This window comes from Terrapene carolina, unplaced genomic scaffold, assembly GCF_002925995.2.
Source record: "Terrapene carolina triunguis isolate 2854851 unplaced genomic scaffold, T_m_triunguis-2.0 Scaffold234, whole genome shotgun sequence".
Lineage (NCBI taxonomy): Eukaryota > Metazoa > Chordata > Testudines > Emydidae > Terrapene > Terrapene triunguis.
Genome location: NW_020664585.1, coordinates 931856 through 953675, shown reverse-complemented (window position 1 = coordinate 953675; position 21820 = coordinate 931856). Strand labels below are relative to the sequence as shown.

The 21820-nt window shown below is 39.2% G+C and overlaps 1 protein-coding gene across 1 annotated transcript in view; it reads right to left on the bottom strand.

Annotated features, from left to right (window-relative positions):
* Positions 1-21820, bottom strand: part of PITPNB (phosphatidylinositol transfer protein beta) — a 59834-nt gene that overhangs the window by 18855 nt on the left and 19159 nt on the right. Inside the window, exon 6 of the mRNA XM_029912625.1 lies at positions 5998-6075. Within this exon, the coding sequence (XP_029768485.1) occupies positions 5998-6075 (78 nt within the window). The remainder of the gene's footprint in view (positions 1-5997; positions 6076-21820) is intronic.

Sequence of the window (21820 nt, the reverse complement as noted above, 5' to 3'; positions counted from 1 at the left end):
CCGGCCGGCGGCTGGGGTCCGGAGGCAAGGGGGCTGCCTGAAGCCCACAGCGCTCGGGCAGCTCGGCTCTTAAACAGAGCCGAAGAGTCAGGGGAGGAGCAGAGCCGCCATTTTCCCGGACATGTTCGGCTTTTTGGCAATTCCCCCTGGACGGGGGTTTGAGTGCCGAAAAGCCGGACATGTCTAGGAAAAAGAGGACGTATGGTAACCCTACCATAGGCCCAATCTACTCTTCTCTGGTAGCTGGTTCCACCAATTTCCTCAATGAATGGAAAATGCATCCCCCAACACTGTTTTTCTTCCTGGACCTGAAGGCAAAGAAGTTACTTTCTTTGTACATTGTTGATTTACTAAGAGGCATCTTAATCCTTTGATTCTACTGAGGCTACACAGAAATTAAGATGCAAAATCAATTAATTTTGGGTGACGCACCTAATCCTTCTGTGCAAATCCAAGTCACTAATTGGCTGTGAACACCTATCCACATCCATGATTCATGGCAGTGGAAAGCCCTTGCTGCCAAGTTACACATTTACACTATAATGCTAGCTTGATGTTTTGAAGTCACCATATCTTTCCTCCTGGGAACAGCAAGCAGCCAGTGTCAATATTTTAATCCCACAAACCAGTGTACAGAGCATCAACTGCTGAAATCCCTCTCCCATGGAGTCCCCTGTACAAGCACTCATTACTGAGCCAATAAGCTGCTACTACAACATTGAGACAAATACAAGGCAGCTTTGCAGGGTCTGCACAGCCTGACTGTCAGGGGATCCACTCTTTCACCATGCTGGAAAACAGGATATACAACCACAGACTGCCACCAGCTCCCATTAAGTGAGCAACTTAGCCTTACTGTGCCTTTGAGCTTTTTAAGGCCTGGTTTACACTTAAAACTTGGGGCAGTTCATAACGCTCAGAGCTATTACTTTATGCTGTCTGCAGACTCAAGTATACGTATTTCAGATTCTGATTATTTGCAACCAAAGACAGGGAACTTTTTAAAATGAAATCTTGGGATAATTATGCAATACATTTCTACAAGAAACATTCATTCAGCTGAGGCCAATTCATCATACCATACACAGACCATAGCATATAAAATCATATCAATGTTTCAGCCCAAATCTCACCTCATTTAAACTACTGTCATTTGAACTTACTCCCACCCAGGACATGCAACATCACAGAACACAAGTCTCAAAACACCTGAAAACTTAAGATAACTCTACCATAAAGCCATACCCACATTGGTTCAGCTTCTGCGCTCAGCCTCTAGCTGAAGTATATTTTTATCCTTCTATTCTAGGGCTGCTTCAGGGGATGTAAGCTACCCCCAGATGTCAAATTCTAATCACAGAGGGCTTGACCTCAGTTTCTGAGATAAGCAACCATTCTGAGAAAGATAGGAAGCTAGATCAGATTACTGGTCCATCAAGTCCAGAATACCACTACAAGTAAGGCAGCCACAACCTGATGCTTCAGAAGGCAAAAAAGACAACACTGTAAAGCACTTTGCTGACTATACAATGCAGAAGGAGCTGAATTATGGGTCTCCGCTCCTGTGAGAAGATTTCCAAGGCAGGTCTGTATCTTAAGAATGAGACATGGGAGCCACTGTGGTACTTGGATGAGCACCTATCAAGTTATGCACCAAAATAATGTCAATAAATTAAGCCTGTCTACACAGAAAGGTGACACTAATGTAAACAGAGCTTTCAAAGAACTTAATATTTCTCTTTACAAAACAACCCTTTCCCAACATAAAACTAAGAGAAAAGCTAAAACTCAATGAACCCAGGCATGATTTTTTTTTTTTTAACTAAAACATGTTGAACAAGCAGCTTGTTAATGCATTTAAGAACACCACTATAGTATTTGTAGCCATGACTACTGAGAGAGACAGGCCTGAAGGCTTTGCCTTGAAGCAAAAAGGTGAGTCAAGTTACTGTTTAAATCACTCTCTCATCACTATGCACACAGGACACTTAATAGTTTGATTCCTAAATAATGAAAAATGTGATAGACACGTATTCCAAAGGATAAGTGTATATGTATCAGAACCAAAGAGTTCAAGAACCCAACTGCACACCTAAACAAGGTATATGATCTCTCATCTAAACTCATAAATTAAACACCAGCATAAGCAGCTCTACTGTTGCAGGGGTCCAGTGCACTATGAGTTAGAGTACCAGACACACAACAGGGCAAAGATAGGTTGGGCTTTGCTTTCGTTCAACTGTTGCTTTCTTTATTTTCATTTACCAGCACCTTACTTTTTCCTTCCCTACTGGCCACTTCCCTCTTATTTTTATAAATTCTTCCTACTCAGCTCCTGTTAGTCCAAGGAATAAAAGTGAACAGAGTTAAGTTTCTTTGGACAACAAGGGAGTTAAGAGTCGGTTAATGACATAGTATTAGGGCTGTCAATTAATTGCAATTAACTCATGCAATTAACTCGAAAAATTAATTGCAATTCATCACAGTTTTAATCGCATTGTTAAATAATATGATACCAATTGAAATTAAATATTTTTGGATGTTTTTATTTTTTCAAATATATTGATTTCAATTACAACACAGAATACAAAGTGTACGCTGCTCACTTCATATTTTTTATTACAAATATCTGTACTGTAAAAGTAATTGATAAACAAAAGAAACCGTATTTTTCAATTCACCTCATACAAGTACTGTAGTGCAATCTCTATCATGAAAGTGCAACTTACAAATGTAGATTTTTTTTGTTACATAACTGCACTCAAAAATGAAACAATGCAAAATTTTAGAGCCTACAAGTCCACTCAGTCCTACTTCTCGTTCAGCCAATCGCTGAGACAAACAAGTTGGTTTACATTTATGGGAGATAATGCTGCCCACTTCTTAATTACAATGTCACCAGAAAGTGAGAATAAGTGTTTGCACGGGACTTTTGTAGCCAGCATTGCAAGGAATTTATGTGCCAGGTATGCTAAACATTCATATGCCCCTTCATGCTTTGGCCACCATTCCAGAGGACATGCTTCTACGTTGATGATGCTCGTTAAAAAATAATGCATTAATTAAATTGGTGACTGAACTCCTTGGGAGAAGAATTGTATGTCTCCGGCTCTATTTTACCCGCATTCTGCCATATATTTCATGTTATAGTAGTCTCGAATGATGACTCAGAACATGTTCATTTTAAGAACACTTTCACTGCAGACGTGACAAAACCTTGCAAAGAAGGTACCAATGTGAGATTTCTAAAATAACTACAGCACTCGACCCAAGGTTTAAGAATCGAAAGTGCCTTCCAAAATCTGAGAAGGATGATGTGTGAAGCATGCTTTTAGAAGTCTTAAAAGAGCAACACTCCAATGCGGAAACTTCAGAACCCGAACCACCAAAAAAGAAAATCAACCTTCTACCGGTGGCATCTGACTCAGATGATGAAAATGAACATGCGTCGGTCTGCACTGCTTTGGATGGTTATCGAGCAGAACCCGTCATTAGCATGGACGCATGCCCTCTAGAATGGTGGTTGAAACATGAAAGGACATATGAATCTTTAGTGCATTTGGCATGTAAATACCTTGCAACTCCAGCTGCAACAGTGCCATGAGAACACCTGTTCTCACTTTCAGGTGACATTGTGAACAAGAAGCAGGTAGCATTATCTCCTGCAAATGTAAACAATCTTGTTTGTCTGAGCAATTGGCTCAACAAGGAATACAACTGAGTGGACTTGTAGGCTCTAAAGTTTTATATTAAGAATATAAGAATGGCCATACTGGGTCAGACCAAAGGTCCATCCAGCCCAGTATCCTGTCTACCAACAGTGACCAATGCCAGGTGTCCCAGAGGGAGTGAACCTAACAGGTAATGATCAAGTGATCTCTCTCCTGCCATCCATCTCCACCCTCTGACAAACAGAGGCTAGGGACATCATTCCTTACCCATCCTGGCTAATAGCCATTAATGGACATAACCTCCATGAATTTATCTAGTTCTTTTTTAAACCCTGTTAATAGTCCTAGCCTTCACAACCTTCTCAGGCAAGGAGTTCCACAGGTTGACTGTGCACTGTGTGAAGAAGAACTTCCTTTTATTTGTTTTAAACCTGCTGCCCATTAATTTCATTTGGTGGCCCCTAGTTCTTATATTATGGGAACAAGAAAATAACTTTTCCTTATTCACTTTCTCCACACCACTCATGATTTAATACACCTTTATCATATCCCCCCTTAGTTTCCTCTTTTCCAAGCTAAAAAGTCCTAGCCTCTTTAATCTCTCCTCATATGGGACCCGTTCCAAACCCCTAATATTTTAGTTGCCCTTCTCTGAACCTTTTCTAATGCCTGTATATCTTTTTTGAGATGAGGAGACCACATCTGTACGCAGTATTCAAGATGTGGGTGTACCATCGATTTATATAAGGGCAATAAGATATTCTCTGCCTTATTCTCTACCCCTTTTTAAATTATTCCTAACATCCTGTTTGCTTTTTTGTCTGCGGTTGCACACTGCGTGGACGTCTTCAGAGAACTATCCACGATGACTCCGAGATCTCTTTCCTGACTTGTAGCTAAATTAGCCCCCATCATATTGTATGTATAGTTGGGGTTATTTTTTCCAAAGTGCATTACTTTACATTTATCCACATTAAATTTCATTTGCCATTTTGTTGCCCAATCACTTTGTGAAGAACTTCAAAAAGACCTCACAAAACTGTCTGCTTCGGTCTTAACTATTTTGACCAGTTTAGTATCATCTGCAAACTTTGCCACCTCACTGTTTACCCCTTTCTCCAGATCGTTTTATTTTTGAATGCAGGTTTTTTTGGTACATAATTCTACATTTGTTGGCACATAATTCTACAACGTTGATGATAAAGTGAGCATTGTACCCTTTCTATTCTGTATTATAATTGAAATCAATACAATTGAAAATTTAGAAAACACCCAAAAATATTTAAATAAATGGTATTCTATTTTTTTAAATTGCGCGGTTCATTTTTTTAAAGTGCGCAATAGCCCCAAATAGTATAACAGGATGCATAGTGCTTAGCAATCATGAAAGGTGGCAAGGTCCCAGACTACAGAACCTTGCAATGTAAAATGAGATACACAACAACGAAGGGTCAGGAGGAAGGACAACGGTCAGGATCATGCAATGCTGAGGAAAGCTGAGGGATGGAAGGTTTTGTAGCAGTAGAGATGGTCAGGTACCAAGACGAAAACTCTGGGAGGCATGTTGGATTCTTTGATCAGCCAGTATAGAAAATTTGCCTCAAGGAATCCACACACAGTCCCTAATACGTTTCTAATATCATTTTGATGCAGAACCAGGGAAACTCAGTGAACCAGCATATTTTTCTGCTTACCAACTTGTGTAGTAAATGTTGTATTTATAAAGTATGACATCCAGATAAATCAGCCTTCCAGTAGCACCCCTCCAAATACAATTAAACAAGGGTCATACAAGGTAAGAACTTATCATCTCTTTTGAGAAAATTAAGTTAGCTACTCATCAGATGTAACCAGGGATTCTTCAAATTTAAAAACACCAAGTTACTCCCAATTATAGCTTCTTGCAGTCTAAAACTACTTCAAATGGCAAACCACGGACAGTGTCTTTAGGACAAATGATTCACATGGAATTCATTGTAGTACGAAATTCAGCTGTGTATTTATAACAAAGATATTAGTACTTTTTTCAATATAACAATTTCGTAATTAACCTTATGATCCCAAAAGGTTAAATCACTGTGTCTATTTTTAACATTAGTACAGTATTTTTGTTATAGCGACAGAGTGGGTATATTTTGTTTACTAATATAACAAATGCACTGACTTAGTTTAATTGGATTTGAAAAGGAAAAGAAACTAAAGTATATTCCTGCCATCTCAGTAGTAACTAAAGCCACCACCAACTCTTCAAGGCCCTCAAGAGCTGTCAAATGTTTACTTTCCGCTGATCAAGACTTTGTAAGGCAGTAAGGTCAGCTCACAATACCTTCCAGTTAGGCCCCAAAGGTCCTCTCTTGGTCTTCACCGACTGAAACAATACTGGGTCCTCATCAGCTTTATAGTCCTGAAAAGAGAAAAAAGCTAGACAGTCAGAGGGAAATCTGAGACACTACCACCATCAGTGCAAAGCAGCAAAATTACTGAGCCAAATGGGGATAGAAGGGATCGCGAGAAGTCATCAAGTCCAGCCCCTGCACTGTGGCAGGACCAAGTAAACCTAACCCATCCCCGACAGGTGTTTGTGGAATCCTTGTCATTGGAAGTTTTTTAAAAACAGGTTTGACAATCTCCTTGGAAGCCTGTTCCAGAGCTTAACTACCCTGAGAGTTAGAAAGGTTTTTTTTTGTTTTGTTTTTTTTAAATACCTAACCTAAACTTCCCTTCCAGCAGATTAAGCTTATTACTTCTTGTACTACCTTCAGTAGTCATGGAGAACAATTGATCTTTTAAAAAAAAAAAGTCCTTACCAACTCCTCACTTAACGTCCTAGTTATGTTTTTGAAAAATGCAACCTTAAGCCAAACGATGTTATGCAAATCCAATTTTCCCATAAGAATTAATGTAAATGGGGGGGGGTTAGTTATCCAATAGGCCAATACCCAGTCAAAGAAGAAAATTAGATTGATTTGTTCTTGACAAATCCATGCTAGCTATTCTTTATAATCCTATTATCCTCTAGATGTTTACAAACAGATTTAATAATTTGAGCCAGTATCCTTCGGACGTTCAGCTGGCTAGTCTATAATTCCCCAGGTCCTCTTTGTTCCCCTTTTTAAAGACAGATACTATGTTTGCCCTCCTCCAGTCTTCTGGGACCTCACTTGTCCTTCATTACTTCTCAAAGATAATTGCCAACAGTTCTGAGATTGCATCCGCTAGTTCCTTATATACCCTAGGATGAATTTAATCAGGCCCTGCTGACTTGAATACATCTTATTTATCTAAATGTTCTTTAACCTGTTCTTTCGTTATTTTGGCTTGCATTCCGTCCCCTTTGTTCTTAATATTAATTGTAGGGAGTATCTGGTTGCCATTAACTTTTTTAGTGAAGACTACAGAAAAATAGGCGTTGAACACCTCAGCTTTTTTAATGTCTTCAGTAATTAGCTCCCCATCTCCGATAAGTAGCGGTCCAACACTTTCCTTTGTCGCTCTCTTGCTTCCAATGTAGGTAAAAGAACCTCTTATAGCTATAACTCATTTTGTACAAAATCAAAGGTAGACACTATCCTGGGTCCACAGAGTTTACAAAGTACACACATCTATACATGCACTGTTTTGAGTTGTAATTATTATGTAACTATCAAATTTCCACAACACTCCCTCAAGCTAGTAATCACACATTGGCTGATTTTTTGTAGACATTACGGCAGAAGTAAGTTTATAATATTTGAGAGGGAAGGGGCAGATATCCAGTGCTAAGCCATTTATACTACCCTCAGATTGTAAACTTCTTTGAACAGTTCACTTTAAGCAAGAGCACAGAACATTTTCCCACCAACTTACACAATATAGAAAAATGCCAAGCAACTAAAATTAAGCTAAACAAGACCAAAGGTGCTAAATGTTTACAAGCTATAATTTACTTTAAGCATTTCTATAGCCTTCATCTTTGTAGTATCTGAGCAAGAGATTGATTAGGAAGTTAGGACTTAGGAGTGAAACCATAGGGATAGAAGCTATCACCAACAAAATGGCTGACAGCAAGAGAGGAAAAAATACCGAGTTGAAGTAATAGCTGGAGAAAACAAGTCTGAAGAGACCATTAGGTCCATGCAAAGTGGGAGGATACAAGCACTCCTGGAGTGCTGGGCATAATTTTGGATGCCGATTACAGGAAAGCTACTCAAGGTCAACTATCGAGGATACATTTTGAGAGAGGAAAAACCTTCTAGATGCATACTGAAAGTGAGGGCAGGGAAGCAAGAAGAGCACAAGACTCCATGAGACTTAGTAGCAATCTTGCCATGCAAATCTAAGGCTAGGTCCACACTACCCGCCTGATTCGGTGGGTAGAGATCGATCTTCTGGGATCGATTTATCACGTCTCATCTGGACGCGATAAATCGATCCCAGAAGCGCTCCTCCGTCGACCGCGGAACTCCTGCTCGCCGAGAGGAGGAAGCACTGTTGACGGGGGAGCTTGCCTGCGCCGTGTGGACCCGCAGTAAGTAAACTTAGTTTGATCTAGGAAACGTCGACTTCAGCTACGCTATTCTCGTAGCTGAAGTTGCGTTTCCTACATCGATCCCCCGCCCCAGTGTGGACCAAGCCTAATTTACCTTCAAATAGACTTGGCAAGCCAGTCAACTGAATGCCTATTTGACTAAAGTCAAATATTCCATCAAGAATGTCCTTAGATAGGTGGCAGCCTGTTTTTTTGATCGCATCATAGTGCCTTTTGTTAACAAGCCTACTTAAATGTTTTGGTCACTCACTTTACTACATGCTAATACTACCTGTTGGTAAAACGGTGAATAGAAAATTGAGCATCTTGATTGGCTGAAATCTTTTAGAACAAACACGGTATGTATCTATATCTTTGTTTGTATACCAGGCCATCAAGAAAGTTCACAAAATACATAATACAAGTTAAAAAGACATGATTCCTGCCCCAAAAAGCTTACAAGCCTAAACTGACAAGACCTACATAAAGACCTACATAAAAATTAACTCAGATGGGAATGGAGGAGGGCTCATAGTCATTAAACCTGTTCCCCCAACACAAAAGGGAAAAAGATGCACAGCTATTAACACTGTCCCTTAAATAAAGGAACATAGATATAAACCCTCCAGACCTCCCGCACCGGAGCAAAACAGTCAGCCCACATTAAATGCCCATGTAAAATAAACCCCCACTCCTCTCAACAGAACCCCCCTTCACAATTACCCCTCCAGACCACACCTAGCATAGAAATATTCATATTTTCAGCCAATGGGGGTGACATATCACATCTCTGTATAGATCCCTCCCTTCCTGCTCTGTTCCTCCTCCTGCCGCTGCTTACAGTTCCATTGTGGTTGCTGCAACGAGGAGAGGCCAACTGACCCCCACACTCTCCATATGATCCGGGAATCTAAGCATCCTGGGAGGGAGGGGCCACATGCCTGAAAACATTTTGATTGGTTGGAATCTTTTGGAACAGCAGCAGTTAGAAACAGAACTGAATGGCTACTGGTTGATTGTAATACAAGAGATACTTCCTAATCTAAACAGCATTCCAAAAGTAGCGAGTCCTTAACAGTGACAAATTATGCAGAGTTGGGGAAGCCAAAATCATTTGTATGGAAATTTTTTACTAGATATGAACATGGAAAAACTAATAAAGCTAAGTGCAAGTTCTGTTCGTCTGTGTATGACAGAATGGAGAAACACTTGTTGAATTCTTGTGACATGTCCAGCTACTGTCAAACAGCAAAAAATGAAAAGTGGTTGGCATAAAAATTTGTTTGCTTTTATGCATTCTCTTTCGTCCTCAGCATCATCATGAAGCCTGGATTCTTTAAATGAAGGCAGTGATATGAGTGACAATGAAAGTGAAACAAATTCAATTTCTTAATCTTCTAATAAGATTTTGCTACTCCATCTGCTTCAGCATTGAGAACTCCTACTCCTGGAACATCTTCAGATGTTCATCAAATTGGTTTTAAGAGATTTTTGGATAGAATGTCCCATGACCAGAAAAACAAACTTGACTGTACATTTGCTAGATGAATTTATAACAGCAACACATTTCATGTAGTCAAAATTCCTTATATACTAGATTTTTTTCATAAATTGTGCCTAATTTAAAGTATCATGTAGGAAATGGCTTGTAGGAAGTCTAAGTGCCAAAGCAGATGTGTAGTGTAACAGTTGGCATTCTCACGTGTCTAGTGTCTGATGGACGGAGCAATATTCACAATGATAACATCAACTTGACAGTAAAAAACTTCACAACCATTGTTTTCTCAGTTTTGCACTGGACTGCGTTATCACCGCACCGCCCAATATATTGCTGACCCGTTTAAAACTATTCACAACTGGATCCAGGGAAAGTTGTTAACTTCTGACCAACAAGGCTAATATGAAAGACGCTTGGGCTTTGTTGATAAATGAGTAGCCACGTCATCTGTATTCTGGATGCGATGCCGCTTTTCATTGGTTATTAAGACCAGACAACTTTCTCATCACATGTCAAAAATGAAGAGCATTTTCAAGGTTTTCAAAAACAAAACTTTATCTACGCTGAGGAAGCCGTGTCCTACTCAATGGGTATCTATTAAATGTTTAAAATCTTCAAATATGCAAGAAGTCTCTTCAAGCAGCTGCTCCTGAAGAAGGGGTGGCTGGGTGTTACCCCCAAGTCAGCAGACAGTCTTGAAGACTGTCTTTTGGATGCAAAATTCTAAATTCATTTAATTGCTTGAAACCATAGCTCGGTCCATCCCGAATATGGAAAATGATAGTTCTACATTGTCTGGTGCCAAGAATGAGTTCCTGAACATTAAGGAACATTTATGAGAACACTGAACACAGTTCACTTAAAAATGCTGAAGAAAAAGATAAAATAGTATCATGGAAAAAACAAGAGATCACTCCTGGACATAATCTTGATCCATGCTTCCAGGGCCAAGACCTTTCTGACGATGAATTTGATTCAGCTTCTGACCGCAAAGTGGCTGTTACAATTTTTAAAGATTGTACAAATGAACAAACAATTCTCATGTAAGTAGCAAGTTATAAAGCAACAAGTATCCCACCAAGTTGTAAAACAATGTGGAATGCAAGCCCAGCAGTTTAACCTAAACAGCTTGCTCATTCAGCATAGTGGAAAGGGTTGCATCCTTGCATTCTAGCTATGGGGGCAAAAATTATTTTAACACTTCCATATACTACTGCATGTGGGGAATGAAAACAGTCAGTTTGGGGAGTCATCCAGTCAAAAATCAGAAACAGATTGAAGATCTCTACTGCTGGGACACTGGTGACCATGCATCACAATTTAAGATTAGAGAAGAAAATGACAGATGAAGAGTTGACTCAATATTCATCAGATGAAGAGGAAGAAGGAGATAATGATGAATTTGAAGATGACAAGGATATAGATGAAGCAGTTGAAGCTGATTCAGAAAAAGATAATGAAAAAGCAAGATGGTTGAAAAGGAAGACAGTTACTGATGAATTTGAAGGCAATGACCACAAAGATACAGATGAAGTAGATAATAATGAAAAGCAAGATGCCTTAAGACTTGGCAGGCTGCCTATGTTGCATAAATCCACTTAATGATTTTTTCCCTTTTATAGTTGCTATGTGATTGTTTTGTTTAATTTCATTTCTTTTGTAACTATTCAGTCTTGAATAACATTCACATTTAAATGCTAACTTAACATTGCTAAAAATAATTTTTTTTAATAACTTCATTTAATTTTTATCCTACGTTCAAAACAATCAGATACAAGAGTGGCAGACACTTAAAAAAACCCAAGACAAGAAAGGTAGAGAGAGACAGGAGATATAACTAGGACAAGGTAAATGAAGCTTGGTTTATATCATTTTTTAAAAGCTTGAGGGGATAGGACTGATGCTTAGCAGGATAAAATTTGTGGAGTGAGAAGAGAGAACTATCACAAAGAAGTTACTGGTATTTCCCGAAGCCTGCCTCAGAGGCTGTTGCAGGGAATCATGTTTGCAGAGTGTTTTGAAGATGAAAAGTGAAATTAAACTATCACCTCTTTTACTGCATCCCTTAAGATTAAAAATGAAGTGTTATCAATCCCTAGGCAGAGACAAAGTAACTGAATCAAACAAGTCACTTAATTCTAACTTAGAACACCTTCCTTTCCTCCTTCCTGGGAAAAAAGTTTAAGACAACTAAATAAGGGTCAATTGCAGAAAGTACATAGTTTAGAAAAGTCCATTTTCTCTGTGGCTAGATCAGGTCCCAGTAGTCAAGAGCATGATCTATTGTATTTGGCACAAACATATAATATAGCACTCAGGATCTTATAATACAAACACACAGAGTTGTTTATACAAAGTGATCTTACTAACAGGAACTGCCAGAACAGACTAACACAAGAGCCCAACTAGCCCAGTATCCTGTCTCGGAGTGGCCAGTACTGGATGCTTCAGGAAATGTTACCAAAAATTCCATTGTGGACAATTATGGAATAACTCTAAATAGCAATCAGTGGTTGACTTATCCCACAGGGGTTTATATCACTTTAAAAAAACAAAACAAACAAACCTGTCTAATGAAACTGCGAAGGTGCCATATAAGTACCTAATCCTTTCTTTCAACCATAAATTCTTAACCTCAGTGATCTCTTCTGGCAGTGAGTGCCACTGGTTAATTACACTTTATGCATCTGAAGAAGTGAGGTTTTTACCCACAAAAGCTTATGCCCAAATAAATCTGTTTGTTTTTAAGGTGCCACCAGACTCCTTGTTGTTTTGGTTAATTAAATGTTGCAGAAAAAAACCCTCTCTTTTTCCAGTTTTAAATTTCACTGGATTTCCCCTTGATCTTTATTATAAGATAGGGAAAGTAGGAGCTCCCAGCAGGTCTTCTCTATACCATTCATTCTTGTTGAATGCAAGGCAAAGTCACAATTCAAGCTGGAAATAACAAGCAGCGTATGATGGTCACAACCCTGGTGAGCATTTCTCAACCCATCAGAACCAGTTCTGTTCCTTCATCCTTTATTTGCAACAAATGCCACAGGAACTCAAGAGACAGAAGTACTAATTTAAGACTGAAAATTCTGTGGCTGGTATATGCATTCATCTTTCTCTACACAGAAGTTAGTGGCATACCACCATACACAGAACCCAACTGCATATTGTATTTTTAAATCTAGAATTCTCCACTACAGGTAGAAAGGAGCTAAAACTAGCTCCACTTTGAAATTTCAACTTCACAGGACCATGGCAGCTTATTCAACTGCCAACGTGCAGCTAATAAGCAAGACTTGTCTGATAAAACAGGATACAACACAGCTAGTTAAGAATTTTCAGTTAACTATCATTTTATTGGGTGGCACGAGATGAGCATTCAAAATCATTATGCATTCAAAATCTGTGTCAGTTAAATGCATACCCACAGATTTAACCCTGAGACTGAGTTACTATGATAATAATCTCAGTATCTGATACAATAGTAAAATATCAACTTTTTAAATATTTGTTTATGTTCATTTGTGATTTTGCTGGAATACAGCAGTGAAAGTTGTTGCATGTTTCCTTTCTATAAACATACTGCAGTGAGCAAGTATATTCCTTCATATATGAGTTTCAGTATACAGTACGCAACCTTAACTCCCAATTATAGCTGCAAATGAGCAATGGCATGGAATGAGACAGCCTGCTGGCTTTGTTAATATTCTGTCTCCTTTAGGATCTCACAGGGGAAAGGGAGGATCGAACGTAAAGAAGCCCTTGGCTCACGGTTTATGGTGCTTGCCACCAGCTGTAGACTTTGCATCTCATTAGTTATTTTTGAATACTGGGGGTGAAGACAGCTGTAGCCTACTTGAATCTCCAGCTCCTGGCTATTTTGAAGGCTGAATTTGGTATGCACTTTCTGCAATCCTTTGCAAAGAACAAAAGTAAATTTGCTTTTTAACAGAAGCATATTTTAAATGAGTTTCAAGTTACATTAACAGTACAGAAGTTATTCTGTGTATTTCATGTTTTTAAATACAACTTTGATAAACAGTAATTAAAGTGCTCGTGTAGTAGGTTGACTGGGTGGCATAGGAGAGGGGACTTACTAAATAAAATTATATTAAGGGTTGAATAGAATTTATTTGAGAAATGTTTTGCTCTAAACTATTAATTATTAAACTATGTAAGAATGCTAGCATATTAGGTTTAGGGATATACTAAATGAATTTTTTCAAAAATTAAAGTTGGTTTATACTGTCATATAAAAGCTATTCATTCTCAAAAAAAGCAAATAAAATAGAAAGTGAATGAATAAACATAGATGCACAAATCCTAGTGCTTGCAAATGAGAACATTCTTTGCATTTGGAAACAGCCTGGAATCTCCTAGGATGGTGGTGACCTAAAGTGCTACAAACGTGGTCTGTATACATTCTGAGTGAGCAATGACACAGGTCACTTCAGGTATCATAGAATATCAGAGTTGGAAGGGACCTCAGGAGGTCATCTAGTCCAACTCCCTGCTCAAAGCAGGACCAATCCCCAGACAGATTTTTACCCCAGATCCCTAAATGGCCCCCTCAAGGATTGAACTCACAACCCTGGATTTAGCAGGCCAATGCTCAAACCACTGAGCTATCCCTCCTCCCTACTTGTATGTAGGTACATACAAGTGCATCAACAGATTCTCCAGTTGCATCAGCATCTACTCTGAAGTGTGCTGCTGACCAACAACCCTGGCTGGAAGAATATTCCCACTGCAGCATTAGACTTTATTTAACTGGAATGTTATAAAAATAATGTTTTGATATCTATTCACTTCTCAGTAGAATTCCTTGGAAAAGTGAGTGCGATCATTTTAAGGAGCCTAAACATATGACCTGTATTTCGTGGTTAGAGAACAGGCTAGAAGAGCATTTATAGAGAAGCCAGCAAATGCACAGAACAATTGAGACGAGCCACTGGAAGCCCAAACAAACATGGCTAACACTGGAAATAACAACGCCCATAATCTGGGCTAGAAGTTCTTGCTAAATATGCCATTCTCCTTCTGGATAGGTTTGGAAACTACTGACAGAACTGGGGATATTATTTATTTGCATAAATACTATTGCAGTCAGGGCTCCAATGTGCTAGAACTGTACAAACACTTATCAAAGGATAGTTTCTGTACCAAAGATTTTACAGTCTGGATTACAATCTACTATACTAGGTGACCAAATACAAGCAAATGGAGGAGGAGGAAAGTTTATGGAAAACTGATCCTGTCAAACTAACTTGATATCTTTTATTGATGCAATGACAAATTTGGTTGATAAAAGTGTTGATGTAATGTACTTAGGCTTCTGTAAGGTTTTTGACTTGCTACTGCACAATATTTTGATTAAAAAACTAGGATATAAAATTAACATGGCACACATTAAACAGACTAAAAGCTATCTGATAGTTCTCAAAATGTGATTGTAAATAGGGGATTGTCATTGAGTGGGTGTGTTTGCAGTGGGGTCCTGCAAGGATTGGTTCTTGACCCTATGCTAGTTAACACTGTTAATCAATAAACTGGAACAAAACAAAATAATCACTGATAAAGTTCGCAGATGAAAAAATTGGGAGAGTGGTAAATAATGAGGACAGGTCACTGATTCAGAGCAAACAAGATCACTTGGTAAACAACATGCATTTTCAACATGACTAAATGTAAAAGTACACATCTAGGAACAAAGAACGTAGGCCATACTCACAGGATGGGGGACTCTATTCTGGGATGCAATGACTGAAAAAGATTTGGGGGTTGTGGTGGATAATCAGCTGAACATGAGCTCCTACTATGATGCTGTGGCCAAAAGAGCTAATGCAATCCTGGGATGTATAAACAGGGAAATCTCGAGTAGGAGTCGAGAGGTTATTTTACTTCTGTGTTTGGCACTGGTGTGACCGCTGCTGGAATACTGCGTTCAGTTCTGGTGCCCACAATTCAAGAAGGACGTTGATAAACTGGAGAGGGTTCAGAGAAGAGCCAGGAGAACGATTAAAAGATTAGAAAACATACCTTATAGTGATTTAGCTCCTTGAGTCTATCTATTTAGCTTAATATAGAGAAGGTTAAGGGGTGACTTGATTACAGTCTATTAGTAGCTACATGGGGAACCAATATTTAATTAGGGGTTCTTCCATCTACCGGAGAAAGGTATAACATGATCTAATGGCTGGAAGTTGAAGCTAGATACAAATTCAGACTGGAAATAAGGCATAAATACTGAACAGTGAGAGTAATTAACCACTGGAACAATTTATCAATAGTTGTGGTGGATTCTCCATCACTGACATTTTTTAAATCAAGATTGGATATTTTTCTAGAAGATCTGCTCTAGGAATTATTTGGGGCAAGTTTTGTATAACAGGCCATACGAGGTCAGAATGGATGATCATAATGGTTCCTTCTAATCTTGGAATCTATGAAAGTGGAGGATGAGGTAGAAGTAAAACCAGCATGTGGCCACCTGCCTAGTAGAATAATTCAAGTCAGATAAACACTAAACTTAGAAGTATAAAATCAATTACCATTTCAAGTTAAGTTTACAGAATCATCAACCATACCAAATTATTAGAAGCTAATTATCAGGAGACCTGTGACAGTCATTCTTCAATAGTCAACTGATCAGAACAGTGAACTCTGAGACTTTTACAGTTTTTTAAAATCTTAAAATTCTCAGCTGATCCTTTTTGAACAGTTAAGATTTGTGCACGTATAGACTTTAGAAGACAGGCTTTTGGGTGGGGAGAGAAACGACTGTTTATTACTATGTTTTTAATTGTCTCAGTTTCAATTATCTACATAAAATATGCAATTATGCAGCAGAACAATTTGCAAGGGCCCTTATCCCATTACACAAATAGACAGACATTGTTATTGTAATACGCTGGTAACACAAAGTGTCTCATATGGCACAGTTTAAAGCCAGCAAACTGTCTCCTCATTGGCCATCTCTGATGTCAAATGAGTCAATGGTGGCTCCCAACACAAGTAACTCTCTTTCTGTTCATAGTTAAGAACTCCCCAAACCCAGCGCTCGTCTGCCTCCTGCAGTAGTCGGACGCGCCTTATTTCAGCCACCCTATCCTCAGTACCTTCTGGAAAAAGAGCCAGGGAGCTGCATACATGAATGTGCGCACGCTCTAATATGCATCTGTACGGTCAGAATCTTTGAGGACTACTCTAGGACTGTAAGCCTGGAGACATGTAGGAATCCTCCAGTAACAACCAGATACACCCTGCCTAGAGCCCAGAGCCACAGAGATGCAGCTAGAGCAGCATTATGTAGGCAGTCACTCTAGCTATCTCTATGGCCATGGGTTGTTTGGGGAGCATGTTATGTTCAGTATGAAAACTCACTGGGGAGGGGAAGCAGGCAGAAGAAACTAAGGCTAGGTCTACACTACCCGCCTGAATCGGCGGGTAGAAATCGATCTCTCGGGGATCGAATTATCGCGTCTCGTCGGGACGCGACAATCGATCCCCGAATCGACGCTCTTACTCCACCAGCGGAGGTGGGAGTAAGCGCCGTCGACTGGGAGCTGCGAAGGTCGATTTTGCCGCCGTCCTCACAGCGGGGTAAGTCGGCTCCGATACGTCGAATTCAGCTACACTATTTGCGTAGCTGAATTTGCGTATCTTAAATCGACCCCCCCTGTAGTGAAGACCTGCCCTCAGATAACAAGAGGGAGCCAGAGAGAAGCAGAAGGGAGGGGACCTCAAGGGGGGATAGTTACAGAAAGGGGATATAGAGACTCTTTGGGAAGAGTGTGACTTTATGTAAATGAGGTAATACATATCAAAATGGAGATTATGGTGTGATCTCATTTGCATACGGTCTCCAGATTGCTGGACCTGCAGTTTTATCATGTATACTGAACCCTAAGCTATCAAACCTCTGAGTCAGCAACTTGTCCAGGTAATTGCACTGACTTTCAAGGGTTTGTTGGTCTGTATGTTTTACACAAAGCAGCAACTATTTCAAGAGAAATCAGCACTGAGGACTGTAAGGTCCTTTCTGTACTACAACTACAACCATAGTTCCACTTCGTAGGGTAGCTCCTATCTCCCACATACTGTTCTCTCTAGAGTGCAACCAAGACCCCTCCTAGTTTTGCTTAGGAGTTAGCCTTCAGCCAAATGACTCTGCCATTTACCTAACCATTCCAGCAGAGTTTGGCCACTAATTTTATTTCATGCTGTTGTCCTTCCTTCCCCAAATTCTTAAGGGTGCAGTGGCAGTTTTGTACCTCACCTTCCTAGATAGCAACTTAAAAAAATTCCATCAAGCCATTACAGTCTTTAAAAAAATATCTATTTACCTTTTTGTTTTTAAATTAACAAAAAAAAAAAGTAAATAGAGTGCTACAGGTAGCCAATGAGGAAAGTTTTTCTAGTGGAGAAATTTTTTTAAATCTGATGCCTGTTAAGTAAAAATTGCCATTGTGTGAAGAGTTTTAGTTCTAAGTTGCACATAAGCAATACATGTATTGGTAAATGCTGTTTTTTTCTTTTGAGTTTTTAAAGTGAGTACTGAGTAGCCCTCTTCAATTTGAATCCAGACCAAAAATAATTTCTTGCAGGCTGCTCTTATCTAAATTGCTCTATAAAATTTGTGAATTAAGTTGTGCCTCTGAAAAATGTCTTGTGAGAGATTATTAAAAACATTCCTACTAATATATTTAAAAGTAAGCTGCTCACCTTGAAAATAAAAGCTACAGGAAGAGAGTTGGGTGGAGAAAAAAGTCACAGGATATTGAACGATGACAGTACAGGTTGAACTTCTCTAGTCCGTCACATTCTGGTCCAGCAACATCCGTAGTCTGGCATGATTTTATTTTGTTTTTTATGCTTTATCTACTTATTTCCTTGTGCAAATACAGTAAAATTGTGTAATAACATTAACACTTTGTTATGAAGAGAGCCGGTAAAGCTTGGGTAGGCGGCCATTGCAAGCATTTTTCCGTTTATTCGTCTCAGCAAGATAAAAATAAAGAGAGACCCGCTTGCTACATATTGACCTCCCATGGTTCGGCACCGGTCAGGTCCCGAGGGTGCTGGACTAGAGAGTTTCAACCTGTGTTTCACATTTAATCGAGTAACTTCCACATCAAGCTACAGCATAAGCCAGTCTAACAAATGACATTTCAATCTGATCTGCAGTAACATTGAATATGCAAATATAATTATTAAAAATATGATTTCTGAACAGTAGTATCCGAGTTCAGACTCCATCTTTGTGTTGTAACATTAAAATTTTTTTCATTAGCAATAAACCAGCCTTTGAAGACTCAAGAAAATAGCTACTTCACAATTATCATAACTTAATTTAAGGTATCAAAACTAAAGCAACAAATGTTCAAACAAGAAAAAGCCGATTTAAAAGGATTAGTGCTATAATAATCCATTCTGGGTAAGGCAGAGGGCAGATCCAATCAGCACAGTGGTGGGACAATCTAGCGACATGCAGATCTGAGGCTACGTCTGCACTTGGAGCACGGGTGTGACCTCCTGCTCGCGGACATACTTGTGCTAGCTCATCAAGCCAGTGCACTAAAAACAGTGCTGGTGCCCTGTGACCTATAAAAGTGATGTTAAATAGAAATGAGCTAAATGTAAGTAGAGAACAGGTTTTGGGGCCTAAATATAGGGTTGAGAACAATGAGGCCTGGTAAATTGTGGGTGAAGTGAAGTGAGACAGCTCAGAGGCAAGCTAGAGATAAATTAGGACATAACACTAGGTCATGATAACAAGTTTGGTTCTAACTGGTTTTAAAAATATTTTAGACAAAATGCGAATGTTTTGGAAGGATACTATGTTGATAGTTAGTCTACACAGATGTTAATTAAGGTAATGTTTAATATTAAATAGCTAATAAGGGTATTTTAATTATGGTAAAAGGCAGGTTAAATACTAAATAATTAGGGAGTGTCATAAAAAGGGTAGATTAAAGTGCTCACCCACCATGAGGGTACCATTAGCGAAATGACTATATACCCATTTCTTTTCACCCAGGATCACCATTTCATCTTAGAACGAGAGTTTAAAATGAAGTCTATGATTATACTGTAATGCCTGTTTTAGCTATTTTATTTTAAATAAAGTCTTTAACTGTATCGATCATTGTATCATTCAGTCCTCCACTAAACTTAATTAATCTGTGACTGCCTCAGAGGCTCAAACCTAAAGAATTAAATTTGGTTATTGGTATTATTTATATTTAAAAAGACTAATTGAAAATATGTAAATCAAAGATCACAACCCACAGTAGCACATATTAGACACCCCGAGTATGTATCCAGGGGGTCCAGGTGGGTTTGTACAATCTGATCTCTGCCCTCTTGTGCATTTACATTACAACAGTCTTTACATAACCTCACTGTCCCACCCATAGTTCTCTATAATCTTAGGCCTGGTCTACACTAACCACCCAAGTCGAAGTAAGGTACGCAAATTCAGCTACGTGAATAACGTAGCTGAAGTCGACATACCTTACTTCGAACTTACCGCGGTTCAGACGCGGTCCACACGCGGCAGGCAGGCTCCCCCGTCGACTCCGCGGTACTCCTCTCGTTGAGCTGGAGTACCGCAGTCGACGGCGAGCACTTCCTGGTTCGATTTATCGCGTCCAGACCAGACACGATAAATCGAACCAGGAAGTTCGATTTCCAGCCGCCGAACTAGCGGCTAAGTATAGACCAGCCCTTAGATACACATGTAGCATCTTCTATTAAGTACACTGAATGCTAGAGTCCATGCAAGGCACGTATAAGATGTCAGTTAATAAGGCAAGGGCTTACTCTCAGCTAATCATACAATATCTGCAGTAAATGAGACAGGGCATCTGTGCATCTCTTCAGCAAGCCTGCAGAAAAAGTTGGTAGGACATTATACTTGAGAAACTGTATGGGATCATGTAAACAGACATCATAATGAATACTAAGGTCTTGCCTACAACAGAAGTCATGGGGAAGTTTGTGTGAATTTAAAGTGCAACAGCTATTCCATACTAACTCCCATGTAGAAGTTCTCATCCGGGACTGAGAATGCCTGTTTGTGGATTAGATTAATCAGCTTCCGAAGTGCATTAACTTAAACTACACAAGGACACTCAGTGGAGAATCAATGTTCACATAGGGAGAGTGAGGAGCAGTTATTCAGAAATAACTATTCCAGGCTTTTTCCTCCATGTAAACGAGCTCTAAGGGGTAGAGTCACGGTTGCATGTGCAACCTTAGTTTTGGCAAGTCAGCATTTTTGCATACCTAAATATGCAGCTTTATAAATTCTGTCTATGAAAAATACATTCTATCTTTCAAAATTATTTGGCCAGACACGAGAACACCCTATTCTACAAATGATGTTTGGCCTGCTCCTAGCACTTTGCACAGGGGAAGGGGGAAAAAAAAAAAAGATCTACCTGCTCTTGGGCAGGACGGGAAAGATCAGCAATATGAGATGAGACAGGAGAGAAAATATTGCAAATGAAGCGTCACAGATAAGTAAAATCTGGTATTTAAGCAAAAATTACCATGATTAATCCATTTTAATTTTTTTCTGGAACAAGAGAGAGACCAATTTGTGCAAAGATGCTGAATCACTTAACCCAAGTCTGGTTAAGAGTAGAAGGAAAAAGTGAGACTGTCTGGATTAAAACCTCTCGATGCACAAGACAGAATTGTTGGCACTCTTCTCAGACACAGGCCCTTCTCCCAGGCCTGAAAGAAGGAGCCTGGACTAGAGCCAGATCACAAATAAACAAAAGCTCTTTTCAAAGTTTAAGGAAAATATATATACAGCCAGAGCATAATTCCCAACAGCAGCAAGTCCTTCTTAGGAAGTGAAACAGGCAACTGTTGAATAAACAGTACAGCTAAAAAAAATGGAAAGCTTCTTGAAAGCTGAAGAGAGACAGGAAAAAAAATTATAATGCAACAGGGCAACAGCATGTGGAGGATTCAAAGGCTGTTTCAAAGGACAGTATTTCAATGGCAACTTTGGCATCATTTGCAACAGTGCAATAGAGAACTCTTCAAAGAAACTTCAGCCTTTATTTATATAAATTACAGCAATAAGAACATGAAACCGTGTACCAAGATGCTTCGGTCTTTGCAATTCTTTTCAGA